A 19,880-nucleotide genomic window follows, 5' to 3' on the forward strand; every position below is an offset into this window, starting at 1 on the left:
GTTGGGGCCCAACAGCATAGGCTGTTGAGACAGTATACTGTTGAGACAACCTCTCAACAGTATAGACTGTTGGCCCCCAAGCTAAAGTTTTCCTGGCTACTAATCTCTTCAACCCCTATTTTACTTTTTATCTTTTTTCCTTTTCCATTTTTTTTTATTTATTTTTGGGTGAACAAATCACCAGCCCCGCTAATGGTTTGCCCCAAGGTTTTTAAAATCAAATCGGATAATGAACCAATCAGGGGTCTAGTTCCCGGGTCAAACGGTCTGTTTGTTTGAATCGAATAAGCGGCCCATTCTGACAAAAAAAATTAAAAAAAATAAAAATGGTCAAAACTGTTAGACGATTCAACCACCCAGGTCAATGGTTTACTGACCAAATCAATGGTTTTGGCGAAATAACAATTTTGGAATAAAACGGCTGATTGGTCCCCAGTTTTTCCGGTCTGATCGTCCGGTCTGGTCCGGTTTTGAAACCATGGTTTGCCCCCATAAAACCATGACTTTTTACAGTTGTTGGGATAGGAGTTGTATGGAGCAGACTGGGCCAGCGCTTCGTGCTAAATAGATCCAACTTAACTTAGATACCATCATTGTAATGTTGATTTATATATATGTCCAGCACCCACTACCCAGTGGCCAGTGCTTTTCTCCATTTTCTATGTTGGAGAGAAACCTTAGAAGCCAATTGTTTAATGCGGGAATAATATAGAAAACTGTTGGTAGACAGACAGTAGATGAAATTGGAACAAAGGAGGCCTCTGGTGAATGTTGCGCTCACTTTGAGCTGGTAATGTATGGTTGAATACTTCCTAGTTACTACTTGAGACCATACTCTTCCAATTTTTCAGGTAAGATAAAAATGTCTCTAGAGTAATTTATATATAGAATAGAATTCATCAAGTGGTGGATCCATGTATCTATGCATCGTGATGGTTAATTTGGGGAAAAGAATCATAGTTGGCTATTCTTGTGTATGCAGAAACACCATATACAGTCTTAATAAGCTTGCTGTTTCTTAAATTAACTGTTTGTTGTTTCAGGCCCAGGGTTCATTCTTTTCCTTTCTCCAGTCTTGGTTCAACAAACGATGTATTCATCTTGGTCTTTCCTTCTCAAGGCATTTCTTCTTGGGAACATCGTGCTCAACTTCATATCACCGTCCAACACAAGTGATGTAAGATTTGCAAATGAAACAGATCGACTCGCTTTGCTGGAATTCAAGGAGATGATCACTGAAGACCCACTTGGAGCTCTGAGTTCATGGAACTATTCAACCCACTTCTGTCAATGGAGAGGAGTTACCTGTAGCCGACGGCATCAGAGGGTCATAGCCTTGAATTTGGAGTCGCAGAGCTTGGTGGGGATTGTTTCCCCTCACATCGGAAACCTCAGCTTCCTTAGGACTATCACCCTCCAGAACAATAGCTTCCATGGGAAAATCCCACAAGAGATCGGTCGTTTGTTTCGCCTGCGAAGTCTCACACTCAGCAACAACTCCTTTCAGGGTGAGATTACAACCAACTTAACTTACTGTTCAAGACTCAAGCTTCTCAATTTGATCGACAATAAGCTTGTTGGTAAAATCCCAGATGAACTGAGCACTCTATCAGCACTATCCGATCTAGGCCTTTCTCTTAACAATCTTACAGGAAACATCCCACCTTCGCTTGGAAACCTTTCGTCTTTGAAACAAATTTCTATAGCTACAAACAATTTGGAGGGAAGCATCCCAGAGGACCTTGGACGACTCACGGATTTAGAAATTCTTGTAGTTTCTGATAATTACCTCACTGGTACAATTCCTCCTACCCTCTACAATCTTTCCAACATTGTTATATTTATAGTCACTGGTAACCGACTACATGGAGAGATTCCTAGCGATATAGGCCTCACTCTTCCTAATATCAAATGGTTATTTGTTGGAGAGAACATGTTTACAGGAACCATTCCAGGCTCACTAACCAATGCTTCAAGACTTGAATATGTTGAATTTGCTCTTAATGGGTTGACAGGACCAATTCCTAACAATCTAGGCATGTTGCCAAGTCTTTCCCACATCAATTTTGGTGCTAATAAGCTAGGAACAACAGATGAAAATGATCTGAATTTCATCTCTTCTTTAACCAACTGCACAAGGTTAGAGATGATCAATTTAGGTCAAAATCTTCTCAGAGGTTCACTGCCCAACTCCCTGGCAAATCTATCCACCCAGATCAAGCATTTGATTTTCCAAGAGAATCATATTTATGGAAGCATCCCTTCTGGTATTGGAAACCTTATCAATACGGTGTACTTGGATATGGAGTGGAATGATATCACAGGCAATATTCCAGTGGAAATTGGGAAGCTTCATAGGTTGCAGGATTTGTACTTGAACCATAATAGGATCTCAGGACAAATTCCATCTTCAATTGGTAATTTGACCCTGTTGAATGGTCTCGATTTAATGGGCAATAACTTAGATGGGCCCATTCCTCTCCCTCTTGGAAATTGTCAACAGTTGTTAGGCTTGAGTCTTTCTCATAACAATCTTAATGGTTCAATACCAAACGAAATTCTCTACCTTTCCTCCATTTCACTTTATCTCTACCTCAGTCACAATGCTTTAACAGGCTCCCTACCTTCAGAAGTAGGCAACTTGAAAAACCTTGTCAACTTAGACATTTCTAAGAACAGATTATCAGGAAGTATCCCTGACACTCTTGGGAATTGTCTGCTGTTAGAGAACCTTTACATGCAAGACAACCTCTTTGAAGGAATGATTCCACAATCTTTGAGTGCACTGAGAGGTCTACAAGACTTGGACATTTCGCATAATAAGTTGTCCGGAAAAATTCCAGGGTTTCTTGGAACACTTCCTTTTCTCACCTATTTGAACCTATCATTCAATCAACTCCAGGGTGAAGTTCCAGAAAATGGGATCTTCAGGAATGAAAGTGCGATTTCAGTTGATGGAAATCAAAAACTTTGTGGAGGTATAGCTGAATTGAAGCTACCCACATGCATCATCACAGCCTCTAGGAGAAAAAGCCACTCTCTGCTACTCAAAGTAATGACCCCAGTGGTCGTTCTGGTAATTGTCCTAACCCTGTTATCATCTATCATTGTTAGATGTTACTTGAGAAGGCCTCGCAGAAATGAACAGTCTTCTGCACCACCATTTCCTCAGCATTTAACAGTTTCTTATGCAGAGCTCCTTAAAGCAACAAATGGTTTTTCTGAGGACAATTTGATTGGTGTTGGAAGCTATGGTTCTGTATATAAGGGAATACTAGATCAAAATGATGAAACCTTGATTGCAGTGAAGGTTCTCAATCTTGACCAAAGAGGAGCTGCAAAGAGTTTCGTCTCTGAATGTGAGGCCTTGAAAAATATTCGGCACCGGAACCTTGTCAAGATCTTGAGTACTTGCTCCAGTATTGACTTCCAAGGTAATGAGTTCAAAGCTCTAATTTTTGAGTTCATGCCTAATGGAAGTCTTGAGAAATGGCTGCATCCAGAAGCAAATGGAGAGCAAGAGTTGAGAAAACTTAGCTTTATGCAGAGACTAAACATAGCCATAGATGTTGCTTCTGCACTGGAATATCTGCACCACCATTCTCATGCAACAATAGTTCATAGTGACCTCAAGCCAGGCAATGTTCTGTTGGATGAAAAACTGACAGCCCATCTGAGTGATTTTGGACTAGCAAATGTTCTTTCTGAGCTCTCTAGTGATTCTGCACCAAATGGAACAAACTCTGCTGCAATAAAGGGATCTATTGGGTATATTGCTCCAGGTAAATTTGTAATATAATAGCCATTGTATTCCAAAACCCATCTCAATTTTCATTTCTTGCATATATTGTCTTCTACCCAATTCATAGAAAAATGATATTTCAACGGATGTACGTGCAGAATATGGTATGGGTGGCAAGGTGTCTACATATGGAGACATTTATAGCTACGGTATACTAGTGCTGGAGATGTTTACAGGGAGGAGACCAACTGGTGAAATGTTCAAGGATGGTTTAAGCCTTCACGACTTTGCTAGAATGGCTTGCCCACAGCGAGTAATGGAGATCATGGATCCACTCCTGCAGGTGGAAGAAGATAGAAGAAGTAGTAGGATACATGAATGCTTGCTCTCAGTTCTGAGAATTGGAATTGCTTGTTCCATGGAATCACCAAGCGATCGAATGAGGATCAGAGATGTTGTCACCAAATTACACTCTATCAAGAAAGCTAACGATGGGAAACTTGATGCAGATGACAGAGATAGGGTCCAAGCTGAAGGCTAGGACACTTCTTACTTTGGCAACTACAATGGACCTTCATACGAGTACATACTGAACTAATTTAAAAGCCCATTCCTAGGTAGAGTTCGGGTGGGTTGGGTCGGGTTTAAAAGAATTTATGAATAACTTTTTACATAGCCATATTTTATTGGATTTTGTGGTCTATTTAAAAATAGAATTTATTAAAAAGATATTTTTGTAAAAATATAATGTATGCATATATGTATGTATATAATTATTTGTTCAGCAATCCAACCCAAGTTTAAGTCAGGCCCAGAGTTTTTTAGCCAGGCTTTTAATTAGTTGGATAGGAGTACTTGGGTTGAGTTTTTGTCAAATTTTCAATGAGCCCACCCCAAAGGCCCAACCCCAAAGAAGTGTAAAATGCTAACTCGGGCCAATACGAGTTGCATCCCTATTGTTGGTTTAGGCCCAGGTCAGGTAGTTCCAATCTGATTTCATTGGCAAAAGTATAGAAGCAGCCCCAAACCAGAGCCTATATTGTCTATAATAACAGAACCAGAATCAACCCAATTATTAATTGGGGTTATTGGATCTGACTTGATAGACATGGTTATAATTGACAACAATACTTTTAACCCACAAAATGAAAAACTACTTGTTAAATTGATACATTTGGACATGATAATGTGACAACATTACAAGAACAATACTATGAGAAAGATGGGTATTGTGGAGGAAACCTAACTGCCGATTGAGCCAAGAGAACATTCTCTGAATGGCCAACAGGGTTTTCTATTAAACCAACATAAAGTGGGGAAAATTACTCTAATAACCCTATTTAATGAAAAATACATGATGTGATTAAGGCTGCATTTGGCATTCCATATTTTAAGGACTTGCATCCTTTCTGGGGTTAAAAACTCAGTCTTCGTAGAGACATTTTAACTACGAAAGGAGAAAATCCCTTAAAATAAGGAATACCAAATGCAGCCTAAATCACTTTCATTTAAGTTAGGGGTATTATATAAAGCTCACAATGACTTTTTCACATTTCTCTTGAACTCACCATGACTTTTCAAAACCTCTAAAGAGCTCTTTGTTAGTGAGTTTTATTGTCCAAAACTCACCTTCCATTAAGATTCCCATAAGATCATTTGTAGTGATTTTTAATGAAAGTTTTCCACCTAAGCATTTAAGTATTTTACATAACCAAATTATCCCTGAATGACCAGTCAATCTTATTAGATATTTTATGACAAAATTACCCCTGATTGCCAATATATAATAATTGTACATATATTACTTTGTTTAATTGGAATTGGAGGGGGTTAAATTTAGGCCTGATCATGGGTCAGGCTTTTAACCTATGATAATTTCTATAGCTTAGGAATGGCCCAACCCAGGTTCCAAATGTGAAACATAAGCCCAGGCTTATATCTTTTACAAATAAAATATTACATATATATATATATATATAATATTTTATATTAAATGATATATAATATGCATATAAATTTATTTTATACATTATTAATATAATATATATTATAAGTTTCATATAATAATATTTATATGTAAAATATACAATATAACATAAAATAACATATTAAGATTTGCAGGCCTAGTGTGGACCAGGCTCAGGTTGGGTAATTTTGTCATGAAAAATATTTAATAAGCTTCACTTGCTATACATGGGTAATTTAGTCATTTAAAATACTTAAATGCTTTTGTGGACAACTTCTCTTAATAACCACTAATGGTGAACTAATGGAAATCTAAGGAAGGTGAGATTTAGATGATAAAACTCACTATAAGGAGGCTCTTCGACGAAGGTTTTGAAAAGTCATGATGAATTTAAAAGAAATACAAAAATAAAAGTCATAGTAAATTTTAATTAATATAATAAAAGACTTAAATAATCCTATCCCACTTAATTAAAAGATAGAAATGAGACTTAAAGAAAAGGATAAATATCCAAACAGCAATTGGTCACTCCATTAACAGGTATCAAATTGGGGGTGTATATACTGACCCCAATTATAACTAGAACATGTAATAATGACCTAGGCCTTATGTAATTGGATCGGTTGGCTTGGTTTGGTCTTATCCCATCATGAAACTAAATTTCTGGTTGGTAGTCTATATGCAAAAAGTTTGTTATCATGCTATTAGCCCGTGTGCTGCATAGGCTTTATTAAGAAAAAGCAAAACAGTAGAAACACACAAGTGCATACAAATGTTTTATATTTTTTCTTTTTAAATAATTGATAATTATTTATATTTTATATCCTACTTCTAATAAGTTTTTACAATACAAAAAAAAAAACAATAATTAATTTCAGGTAGGGTTGTTCATCAAACATATCAAACCAACCAAATCAACCAACACAATCCAGCTCGACTCGAGTTGGTTAGTTTTCTAGTATTTTTGGTTGGCTTTAGTTCAAAAATTTCCTATTCCAACTATGTCAAGTTAGTTTCAGTTTGGCCATTTGTAAATTGACCAAAACTGAATCGACCTGACCATAGATATATATTAATATTTTATATTTTAAATAAAATTATTTTAATATGGGAAAGTTGGAAAATTTCCATATTTCTTAGTCTAAAATATTTTATATTGTAAATTTAAAATTTTTAATTTATTTTTAATAATACCACCATAATTTTTTAAATTTAAGTTTATTTTTTTTTAAGTTAATCCTTTGAATCCATTGACCAAACCGAAAACCAACCCAAACTAATATAACCCGTGTTAGCCAGTTTCATAAATAGTCGATCAGTTTTGAGTAACCATCTCCCTAACCCGACCATGTCAATTTGGTTGGGCAAATAGTCTTCAACTAACCGAACCAACTTGTGAACATTCCCGTTTCCAAACAAACTAAAAGTTTATTCTATAATAAATAACAATAGTTTAATCTCCAATAATTATTGAAAATTTTCTATTAATTAACAATACAAAAATAAATTTATGCATAATTATTGAAAATATATTTATCACAAAAATAAAATAAATAATTACTGAAAATTCAATAAATAATTAATTTTAGTATATATAAATCTATACTAGTTATAAAAGTGTGAATAGGTCTTATTTTCTAGAATTTTCATTGGAAAGAATTTACCCCTTAATCTTGAGCTATCATGAGGCACAAATTTGTATTTTAATAAGAAAACTTTAATTAAAACAATAAACCAATTGAACAACATTTATCATCTTAGAAAATCATTCTCATTAAGTCTTATACTTAAGGTAAATAATAATTACCAATAGCATTCATTGAATCCTATTTTTGAGTAGAATACCCTATTTTTGAATTTGGTCTCTCCAATAATGAAGTCAAAAATGTAATTTGAAACATTGCATTTCTCCTCATTCAATTCCCTCTCATTAAGTCTTGTATTTAGGGTATTCACTCTTATTTTTCATTAATTCTTATATTAATTGACCAAATTAAAAAAAATGAGTATGTCAAATAATAATTGTTTTATTGATGATAAAAAATAAAACACAAATTAAAATCAACCCAAAATGGAGTTGTTTTCCTATTTGGTAGCAAATCAACAATTCAAACTTTTAGGTTAAATGTGTAAACCCTTGATGATAATAATAAAAAATGAAAAGGATGCAAACAAACACAAGTGTATATCTATCTATCTATCTATCTATCGATATATACATATATATATATATATATATATATAATAAGAAAATCTAGAAATTTTCTCCTTTTTTTTGATTTTTTGATTTTTTTAATTACATGTCATTTTCGAAACAACCAATGAGATGCACTTTCCCAATAACCTGAATAATATCTTCTCCTAAAATTTCTCCTAAACTACCTCCCCCATTATACCCCACTTTCTCCTAAATTATCTCTAATTCCTATTTACCTCCAAAATTATTTCTAATTTAGTAGAGAGTTTCTCTCCCAAATTATCTCTAATTACTATTTATACTCTCCCCCACTTTTTATCTATATCTATCTAAAGAAAGTTGGATTAAAAATTTAAGAATTATTTTAGCATTCTAAAAAAATTATATAATAACTTTAAAATATTTATTAAAAACACAAAAATTATTTTTATATTTTTACAAAATATATAACGAAATTATGTACTAACAATTTAAATTCTGTTTTTCCATATTATCAATTTAAATGTTATTCAAATAATAAAAATTTAACATTAAAAAATAAAATCTTATTTAAATATTTCAATAAATAAAAATCTTAAAAAACAAAATATTATAAATATCTAAATAATTATAAAAATATTTAATAATATGTAATAGATTTAAATAACTAAAATTCAAATAACAAAAATTTTAATATTATTTAAATATTTAAATAACTAGATTTTATATAGTTAAAATAAGAAAAATATGTAATAAATTTAAAAAATTCTTAAAAGTAGAAAAATAATTATAACATAATATTGAAAATAATAATAATTTAATTTCTTACAAAATTAATAATGAAATTATGTAATAATAGTAAAAATTATAATTTTATGCACTATTAAATTGAATAAATAACAAAAAATTTAAATATTTTAAATATTAATTAAATATTTAAAAAACAAATTATTTAATATAACTATATTTTAAATAGTCAAAATAACAAAATATGTAAAAAATTTAAAAATTTTCTTAGAAGTAGAAAAATAATAATAAAATGATATTAAAATTAATAATAATTTAATATCTTACAAAATTAATAATGAACATATGTAATAATAGTATAAATTATAATTTTATGGATTATTAAATTCAATAATTAATTAATATTTTAAAATTTTAATACTTTACATATTATTTAATTATTTAAATAGCTAAATATTTTTAATAACAAAATATTTAACATAACTAGATTTAAAATTAGTTAAAATAAAGAAATTATGTTATAAATTTAAAAAAGCTCTGAAAAGTAGAAAAATAATTATAACATAGCATTAAAATTATTAATAATTTAATATTTTAAAAAATTAAAAATGAAATAACTTTAATAATAATTTAATATTTTTACATAATATTGTAAATAAATAATTTCACCAATATCAATTAATAATTTGACAAAATAGCTTTCATAAAAATGAATATTTATAAATAATAATTTTAGACTCTTAATATATATGTATTTTATAATTATATATACTAATATTAATATTTATTATATTTTAGTAATTATTTATTGTTTTCTGTGATAGATGTATTTTCAATAATTATGTATAAATTTATTTTTGTTTTGTTATTTTACAGAAAATTGTTAATAATTATTGGAGGTTAAAGTACTATTATTGAAATTTTTAAATTTTGTTTGTTGTACTTATTGTATTTATTGTATTTTTGTTATAACTTATTGGTTAATATTTATTAGAGATTAAACTATTATTTAAGGTTATACTATTTATTGAATAATTCAGTATATTTTTAGTATTTATTGTATTTTTTTCATTATTAATATATTTTCAATAATTGTGTATTTTCGCTATAAATTTTCAATAATTATTGGAGATTAAACTATTATTATTTATCAGAGATGAGACTATTAATTTAGTTGAAATTATGAGAGTTCATGAGTTGGTTCGATTCGGTCATAGGTTGTTTGGCCAACCAAATTAACCTAGTAAGGTTGGGGAGTTTGTTAGTTAACCTATTCGGTTATAGGTTGTGAAAACTTATCCACTCATGTTGTATCAGTTTGAGTTAATTTTTTTGGTTTGGTTAGTCAATTCAAAAGACTTAAACTTAAAAATTAAATTTAAATTTTAAAAACTACAATGCAATTATTAAAAAGTAAATTTAAAACTTAAATTTATGATATAAAACATTTTAGACTAAGAAAGATGGGAAATTTCCCACTTTTCCATATTAAAAATTATATTTAAAATATAAAATATTAATATATCAATGGTCAGGTCATTCAATTTTGCTCAGTTTACAAATGGCCAGAGCAAAGCTGATCTAACTTGGTCGAGATGGAAATTTTTTGAACCAAAGCCAACCTAAAGTTCTAGAAAACCGACCAACTCGGGTCAAGTTGATCGGGTTGGTTGTTTTCGTCAATTTGATGAATAAACCTAATTGAAATTAATTAAAGTAGTATATAAATATGAATAATTATTAATTATTTAATAAGTTGAAAATATAAAATAATTGCATACTCTTATGTGTTTCTATTAGGGTCATTTACTAGAACACACCTTATAGTTTTACATATTTACTTAAACCTACCTTTTAGTTTTCATTTTACTAAAATATCTCATATATTTAACAACTAATTTACTTAATCAACCTTTCATTAAGGAGTGTTTGTTTTGCCATTAGGCCCATGATTTTTTATTTCAAACATACCCTTAACACTTTTTGGTATAGAAAACAAAATTGACCAAATATAGCCAAAAGAGTGGTTGTTTGTGCCTTATTAGGGGCAAAAATGGTATTTTTGTTTTTATTTTCTTTCGATGAAATATATTTAAATGAACATTAGGGTCAACATTGTCATTTTCCACTATCATCTAATGGAAGATTGGTTAAATCCATTACAAATTATAAGTGGTGTTTTAATAAAATACAAACTATAGGATAGATTTTAGTATATCCATAAAACTATAGGGGGTGTTTTAGTAAATGACCCTTTTTATTATTTAGCTTTTGCTTAACAAATCCTATGCACCATATGGGTCCCCGCTAGTAAAAAATACAAAAAGAAATTGTAAAAGACATTTGAGTACATCTCTAATATCGAATATTTATCATATTAAATAAAAATAATTGTGATAAATAAGAGTAAAATTATAGAAAATTTTGAAAACATATTATTTACTATCATCATCATCATAAAAAATTGTCACATGCAAAGTAAATGCATAGTTACAAGTATATTATAAATATAGATTAAGATGTTAAAATTATTTTTCATAAATATCAACTTCGCTTAAAGTTGTTTTCTAGAATTATTAATTGATATAAGTGAAATAATGTTTTTATTATTATTTTTGATAATTATTAAATTTTTGTTATTTGAAAGCTTCAATGCCTCTGAATTATTTAATCTATTTTTCATTGTTTCAATAATATTTTAAAATTTTTAACTATTTTATTTTATATTCTTATTATCAAATATTATAAAAACTATTATTATTATCTTTGTTTAAATGTTTTAAAGTTATTACATAACACTGTTATTTAATCTTTTTTTTGTTTTTAAATAATATTTAAAATATGATTTTGTTATTAATTTTTTGATATTGAAAATATTTAAAAATTATTTATTTACAATATTGTTTAGTTATTTAAATAATATAGGTATTTATTTATTTAAATATTACTTATTTATTGAATTTAATAATTTGTAAAATTATAATTTATACTATTATTACACATTTTTTTAAACTATTTAAAATTGTTATATGAAATATTTCATTATTTAAAATATTTAGTCATTTAAATATTTAAAGTTATTACATAATATTAAACATGTTGAACAGGTCAATTGTCCAATCACCTAGACTGGATGGTTTTTTATCAATTCCCGAGTTTTAATAGAATTGGACCCAAAATCATAGCTGGGTGACAGTTCGGTTCAACTGGTCAAGTCAACAACTAATTGAAAACACTACTTTAAAATGAAAATATAGTTATCAAGCCAAATTAAAAATGACCAATTCTCTTAGAAAAGCGTTTGAAATATTTTTAGAGAAATTTAGAGTTCAGTTAGAAACTTTTATTCATTTTTCAATTTTATTTATCCACACCTTCATTCCCCCACATATCATTATTTCAATTGTACAAGTTGTACTAAATTTATCGGGTGGATTGAACAATGAAAACCCAAGATTTTATATATATTTGTAGTACTAGAGCAATTGCACATGCCAATGTTCAAATGGTATCCACAGGTGAAAATGTTGTGTCCCTGACTCCATATGTGGGGATTGGCCAATTGTAGGGATGAGTTCGAGGTGAGCCAAGGCGAATACTTGGCTATTCAAGCTCGACTCATTGAAACTGTGTTAGGCTCAAGCTTGGCTCGGTTCAAATCTCACAAGTTCGAGCTTGGCTTGGCTGCAAGCCAAGTTTTTTCTAAAAAAATAAAAAGTATACATATAAAAATATTTTTATTTTACATACTAAAAATTAGGAATTATAAAAATTATTTATTATTATATATATAAAAAAAATATATATATATATATACATATAAAAATGTTTTTATTTTTACATAAAAAATTATTTACTATTAAAATAAAATATTATATATAAAAAATATTTATTATATATATTTATATATTTATATGTATATAATACAAAATTATTTATTTATTATATTAGGCTTGATTAGCAAACGAGCCTGTATATTAGGCTTGAGCTCGGCTCGAAGCTCGGTTTAAACTGAGTTGAGCTGAGCTTTTCATGAGCCGAGCTCGAATAGCTCGTGAAAAGCTCAGCTCATGGCCACCCCGAGCCAATTGGGTATGTTGGCGTGGCTATTTTGGGTAGATATTATCTTCTTAGGTGTCATTCAATAACATTGAACTTTGGTATTTAGATAATAAATTAATTTATAAAGAAAGTAAAAGGTAAAAAAATGGGATTTTACTATTCAGTCCACCCCCACAAATCTTATCTCCATCGTACTGTTGGGGTAGGTGCCAACTCCGAATTGATGCCAATACACAAGCGAGAATTGGTGTTTAGGTGGTGTTTAAAATTTTGAATTGTTGTAGGTTTGCAATGGAACTCAAAATTCTGAGGTGGAGTGCAGTCTACTTATCCCTAAAAAATTTGATTTTTAGCTTTAACCGATACTTGGATGCAGAAGAGAATGTTATATGAGAAATGGCTAGTTTACAATTTTACTTTTCTGTTAAGGATTAATTTGCAATTTACCTTGATCTCCTTGCATTTGTCTATTTTTTCACCATTTTTAAAGTAATGTGAGGGTGCTGCCATCATTCTTACTATTTTTTCACAATTTACTCTTCTCTCTTTTCTTTTGTTTATTCCTCCTAACATGGTAATAGAAAGGCAAAAGGTAATTTTAGTGGGATGTACTTAGGAGATGTGGTTCACTTGATTCCGTTGCAGTTCAATTGATAAAACAAAAAATGGTTTTTGCAATTTATCAGACTTAAGAACATTAAAATTTCATTCCTAAAGGTCCAAAACTAAAAACACAACCCATATCAAACATGGAAACAAACCTATGAGAATGTGAAACATCCTGTGAGCTCCTCTAAATGTTTATGAAATCTCTCACTCAAGTCTCTGGTCTGAAGTGATAGATAACGGAGAAAATACTAAGTGTCTCTCCAATACAAGAGACGCTCATGAAGGGTGCAGAGAGGTTGTAAGACATTTTGTATTCCCAATAAAGATATGGGGTATTATCTAAAACTCATCATGACTTGGAATTTTTATTAAACTCACAATGACTTTTCAAAGGTTAGGGATATGCTACTAACAAAACACTCCCTAACAAGTCACTGGAATGGCACATTGGGAACATCTCCCTTATCATTCATAGGGAAATATTCTTGATGTGTAATTGTGATGGTTGGTCAGGACACTATTGTAAGTATTTTGTTAGTAGCATATTTGAACTCCTTTTTAAAACCTCCTAAGTAGTGGACGTAAGCATTTAAGTATTGTGTAAGATTTAAATATTGATTAGGATACACTCAACCTTCACTACAACTCTAGACCACCAAACCACAATTTAAACTATGTTAGTAATTGAAATAAAATAAATTTTATTAACTTTTGTGTCCACATGCAAATTAAACAAAACACACATGTTTATATTTAACAACTTTAATTAAAAATTCAAAATAATAATATTTAAAAATGGTATTTTATAAACTAATAGAATAAATAATCTATCAATCTATATTTATATAAAAAGATGATTTTTAATATCAAGAAATTTATATAAACAAAATATTAATAATAATAATTATTTTAATACTTAAAATTTATAAATTTTCAAATGATATGCATTCTAAAATTTTTTAAATATTTTTACAAATTATTAGCTAATGTCTTAATTGACATTAATAAGTAATAACAACACATTTGTTATTTACAAAAAATAAAAATATTGTTTACAAAATATTGAAGAATATAATATTAAATTGAATCTATCAAATCCATTAATCTACTATGTTTCAAAAATGATTTTTTATTCATAAAATTTATAAAAATAAAAATATTAATAATAGAATAATTAATTATTTTAGTAATTAAAAATTATGAATTTGTATATGATATGTATCTTAGAAATGTTAATTGATATTTTAATTTGCATTTGAGAATTTAATATTTAGTTGATTTTTTGAAATGTTAAAAAAGTATAATTATATAAAATAAAAAATAATTGATATAATATTAAAATATAACATGTAGATATGATTAGTGTCTTGGACTCTAAATTGATGCATTATAGACTCTAGATTCACTCCATCTCCCGCCTCTCTCTCTCTCTCCCTCTCTCTTTTCTTCTCTTTCTTCTTTTATTCCTTCTTCTCTTACCTACGACCTGTCCTGTTCACTGTCTTCTCCGAAGACATTATCAATGAGCGATGAGCGGTAAAGGGTAGAAGTGTAAAACTGGATTTCCAATCCAATTCTGATTCAATCTTGTGATCATCTTCGATCTCCTCGTTCCCGTTGCGTTGAGGCCAATCAATCAGTTGGTATTTGTTTCTATTGATAGATCGGATCCTCCTTAGCGTAGATCGAGGGAAGCCGAAATCACTTGCTTCCATTTTGAGTACTTCTGTTTCTTTTTTTTATTCAAAGAGTTTAAATAAATAAAGCGGAGTGGTGGATTGGTTCCCAATTGATAATCTGCAAAGGTTTCTATTTTAGATCTTAAGAAGTTGAGTAGGAAAGAAGTGGATAAGTAATAGGTCTTGGTTGATAGTGGTAGGGGTGGTGGATATGGCACCAAGCATCAGAAAGGCGATAAGAGCCGTTAAGTATCATATGAGTATCGGATTGGCGAAGGTCACCAATAATACGACACCGGACTTGGAAGTGGCGATTGTTAAGGCGACGAGTAATGACAATGATCTGACCAACGAGAAGTATATCAGAGAGATCTTGACCTTGACTTCTTATTCCAGAGGGTACGTCAATGCCTGTGTTGCTACCGTGTCGAGGCGGCTGGGGAAGACACGGGACTAGATCGTGGCTCTCAAGGCATTGATGCTTGTTCATTGGTTGTTGAATGAGGGAGATCCTTTACACGACTCGCAAAGGGACTCGTCTCCTCAAATCCTACCGGTTTTTCAATTGGATCGTAGATCTCCCGAGGAGATTGATCCTATTCGACATTATCAGTGAGCAGTGAGTGGCGAGCGGCGTATCAGAGTTCCGTCCAGAACCAGGTCACGGCGTATCAGAGTTCTGACGGCGGTGAGCGGCGTACCAATGCAAATCCTGTCGAGTCTAGTACGCTGCTTGCCGTGACTGGGTCTGATACGCCGCTCGCGGTGGTTATCAGAGTTCCCTCAAGACCCAATTTGTTCACCTTATCAAACCGCTTTTTAATTTACACCTTAGAAAACCAAACACCAATGGTGTAAATTTTCAAAACCAACGGTCCCAATCTACATTCATCAGTAAACCGGTTCAGATGTAAAATTTGAATTTACACCTCAAACAAATGCAGCCTTATGGGCAATATTGATTTGTTTCAAGAGTTGATTCAAGAAATTGATAGGCCGGTTAGGGGTGGCAATGTTGTTCTTAAGCTGGACATGTTAAAAGCATATGACCCATTAGATTGGAAGTTTCTTTTCATTGTTCTTCAGAGGTTTAGCTTCTCGAAAGAGTGGATTTCTCTTGGAAAAAAAAAAAAAATCATTTGCAACTGTTGGTTCTCAGTGAAACTTGATATGACTATTTCAAATCATCCATAGGTTTAAGACAAGGTACCCTCTCTCCCCCTATCTCTTAATCATTGTAGAGGAGGTACTCTCAAGAGGCCTAATGAAACTTTTTTACGAGAACCTAGCCTTGTTCTGTATGTTGATGATACAATAATCTTTTACGAATGGAATGAGAAGTTCTCTCTTGTGAGTTATGAATTTTCTTAAAAGCTATGAAGAATGTTCTAGACAAAAAATCAACATGGCTAAAAGTTCCTACACTTACAATAAACTTTCAGTAGCAAGGTGCAATGTGATTAGAAACACCTTAGGATTTAATAAGCAGCCTCTTCCTTGAAAATATTTAGGCATATCCATTCACAAAGGAAAAGCACGGAGCTTTAAGTTTGATGATTTGATATCTAATATCAGTTCAAAGCTTGATTCCTGGAAGGGTCGGTTTCTCTCTGTAGGGGGAAGACTTATCTTGCTAAAACATGTGCTGGTCTGGCCTCAATCCCTTTATACTTATTAATGGTGATTTGAACAACCATGTTGTCGCCGTTGAGATCAATACCATCTAGAGCAAAGAGTTCTCTAATATCAACGGTATCATGTCAGTATTGATATAAATAGTTTAAATTCTTCTGTATCCACCCTGGCCTATTATACAGATCATATTGGTGTCGGTCAGAACCTAAAGCCTATGCAACTTTGGATAGAATATAATGGCCGGGAAAAGCAGATTAATGTGACATTAGCTCTGATTAACGTAGATAAACCTGATATCCTGCTCCTGTCACTGAAAATCGATCTTTCTCCGATCATGAAAGACCCCATGTACGTTGGATTTTCATCCTCTCACTACGTGTTGGGATGGGGCTTTAATCTGAACGGACCAGCAAAAAAACTCACTCTCTCAACTTCCCAAGCTTCCTCTAGTAGGACCGAAGGAGAAATCCAAGTTTTTGACAATTGGGTTGCCGATTGTTATCGTAGTTTTTGTGTCCACCGTGGTTTAAAGAGTCCAATTTATCGTGGCAAGAAGAGAAAGTTCGTGGAATTAGTTGAAGATTGGGAAATGGAGTACGGGCCTCACAGATTCAAATACAAGGATCTCTACCTTGCCACCAAGGGGTTCAGAGACAATAAACTTCTAGGTAGCGACGGATTTGGCAGGGTCTATAGAGGTATACTGCCCACCTCTGAAACCGAAGTTGCAGTGAAGAGAGTCTCCCACGAGTCAAGACAGGGGATGAAAGAATTTGTGACAAAGGTAGTTAGCATCGGTCGCATGCGACATCGGAACTTGGTACAACTATTGGGCTATTGTCGGCGTAAAGGAGAGATGGGATGCAAAAACATAATACTTGAGGTTCTTGATCCGCCGCCGGTGATAGTTGTGTAGTTGCCGACGGTGATGGTTTTGCAATCGCCGCCGGGCGGAAAGGAGCGAGTGTGCGATTTGGACTCATCTGGTAGAGGAGAGGAGAGGAGGTTTAGCCACTAACGGTAGAGACTACTACCTATTTTTAAAAATGAACCGGTAACCAAACCAGTCAGGGGTCCGATTACCCGTTCGAACGGTCCAACCGTTCGATCCGAACAACCAGCCTGTTCTGACAAAAAAATAAAAAAAATTAGAAAAAATTAAAAAATTGAAAAACGGTCAAAACCGTTCTAACGATTAACCGGTTGATTCAACGATTTGCTAACCAAAATTAACGGTTTTGAAGGAAAATGAAACCGATCAAGTGACCGGTTCCTGAATTTTCTGGTCCGACCATCTGATCCAGTCCAGTTTTAAAAACCATGCTACTAATGGTGGTTAAACCCCTCCGCACGCTTGAAAACGTCGCACACTTCGGAGGGCACGCGGAACATCCTCCAAATGCGCGAACGGTGCGCGTACGAAAAGAGCCTGGACTGAAGACGGACTCGGACGAAGGAGAAGCATGTATGTACATGAACCGTGGATTATTCTATGGATAAGATACTTGAGAGAGGACCTAGAATAAGTTAATTCACATCGAGCTCATTTCATGCCGAAAGGTGAATATTGAAAGGGAAAATAATAAAACGGCTAACCAAAATGCATGTTGAAATAAAAAGAGAAGGAAAGAAAAATGAAGAAAGCTAGAAAAAAACAAACTAGAAGAGGACAAACGGGTTGGAAATTGAGGTTGGGTTAGATGCCTAATGAACAAACTAATAAAACATATTAATTAATTAAATAGGATTTTGGTTAAAACATATTAAATGCCAATTACACAATTAGGTAGCTGCTGAGAGTAGTGTAAAAATAATGCAAATGCTGAAGGAGACAATGATGATGTCATGTATAGATAGATGTGACAATTCTTATTTGGATTATTAAAAGATTAAGGGTGTGTTTGGTCGCGACTGGAATTGGAATTGGAATCAGAACCCCCAGGAATTGGAGTCGGAAGCATTTATTCCTGGCATCTGTATGGTTCAGTCAGGAATCAGAATCAGATTCCGATTCCTGCTGTTTGGTTCAATTAGAAGATGAAATGGGAATCAGCCAAAATTTTCAATTCTATCCACTAATTATATATTTTCAACATATACACACATTGGCAACCTGCTACCAAGTGCACATATGGAAAAAATACTTATCTTCTTTCATATCATGAACAAGATCCACATCCATAGGATCATTTAAAACAAATGTATTTACAGGAACCACAGGGGAAAAGTTCATATTACTGGGTTTCATAACTTCATTATCTATTTGGAAGTTTATGGTCTTTACATTGTTCAAGTAACTTGGAGGGCACATGTCATGATCACTATCAAGAAATTGATAGACCATTTTATTTTGCACTGTTTTGACATCAAATCCAAGTCCTTTCCAAATGGATGCAACCAGTAGCCATGATATATCAGAAGAGAACTGACCACAATGGAGTATAGCTCTGCGCATGAAGGAGCAGTCTTCAGAATAGCTCCAACGATTGTAGACATCTTCTGAAGGTTTTCTCTGAAGTTTCTGTAAGATACCAATATTTTCAAGTTTTACTTCTCTGGTTTCTTCCCCAAGTGTCATCTTTACCATGCTGTGAGGTTCTTGGGCTCTATAGCATATTACATAAAACCGGCATGCACAACCAGAGTCATGGGGTTTCCTCTCAAATGAACTTATCTTAGCATCAACATATTCCTGCATGAGAAAAATATTTACTTTAAATTAAACATCATTCTAAGACCAACCCTCTGTTCAATGGGTTAATCATCTGGACCAATATTATGGCATCAAAACCATTATTGAAATCAAGCACATATAAAGAAAGATGTAAATCATGTTCCATATCCAAATAAGATTCACAAATGCACAGGTGAAAATAAAAATAAGAACTAATTAGTCATCATTGAACTATACACCCAGTTATGTTTATTAGCTACTTAGTTATGACAGATGATATCACTGGTTGCAACATTTTGCCATTTCCCTACTTGTTGCTAGCACCTAATGACAATATTAGTTTATTAGTTATATTTTAGTTAATTCTTTAAGTATCTTGAGGCTACTAGCAAGAAATTTGATCATATAATTCATTGGTAATGTCTACAATAACAATATCTTAAACACCAACCAAAGATACAGTGGAAAAAAAGTGTTAGAAACATGCACATCCAGTTTAGTGCTTTATTTGACAAGGAGGTTTTGAAAGGTGAGAAATTAAAACATCATTCGATTTCAATTGTCTTTGAGCAATCCAAAGTACCATAGGA

At 32.0% G+C, this 19,880-nt stretch overlaps 1 protein-coding gene and 1 pseudogene across 1 annotated transcript; both read left to right on the plus strand.

Moving 5' to 3' along the window:
- Positions 1-669: 669 nt before the first annotated feature.
- Positions 670-4,532, plus strand: LOC104606261 (LRR receptor-like serine/threonine-protein kinase EFR). The gene is made up of 3 exons (XM_010271363.3): positions 670-851; positions 1,044-3,782; positions 3,901-4,532. Exons 2-3 carry the CDS (start codon positions 1,091-1,093, stop codon positions 4,281-4,283), a joined length of 3,075 nt encoding a protein of 1,024 aa, XP_010269665.1. The 5' UTR covers positions 670-851; positions 1,044-1,090; the 3' UTR covers positions 4,284-4,532.
- A 12,298-nt stretch (positions 4,533-16,830) lies between these two features.
- Positions 16,831-17,532, plus strand: LOC109115341 (L-type lectin-domain containing receptor kinase V.9 pseudogene; annotated as a pseudogene).
- Positions 17,533-19,880: the final 2,348 nt, after the last annotated feature.

Source organism: Nelumbo nucifera, chromosome 2 (genome assembly GCF_055504915.1).
Source record: "Nelumbo nucifera cultivar China Antique chromosome 2, China Antique-T2T, whole genome shotgun sequence".
In the NCBI taxonomy this organism is placed as follows: domain Eukaryota; kingdom Viridiplantae; phylum Streptophyta; class Magnoliopsida; order Proteales; family Nelumbonaceae; genus Nelumbo; species Nelumbo nucifera.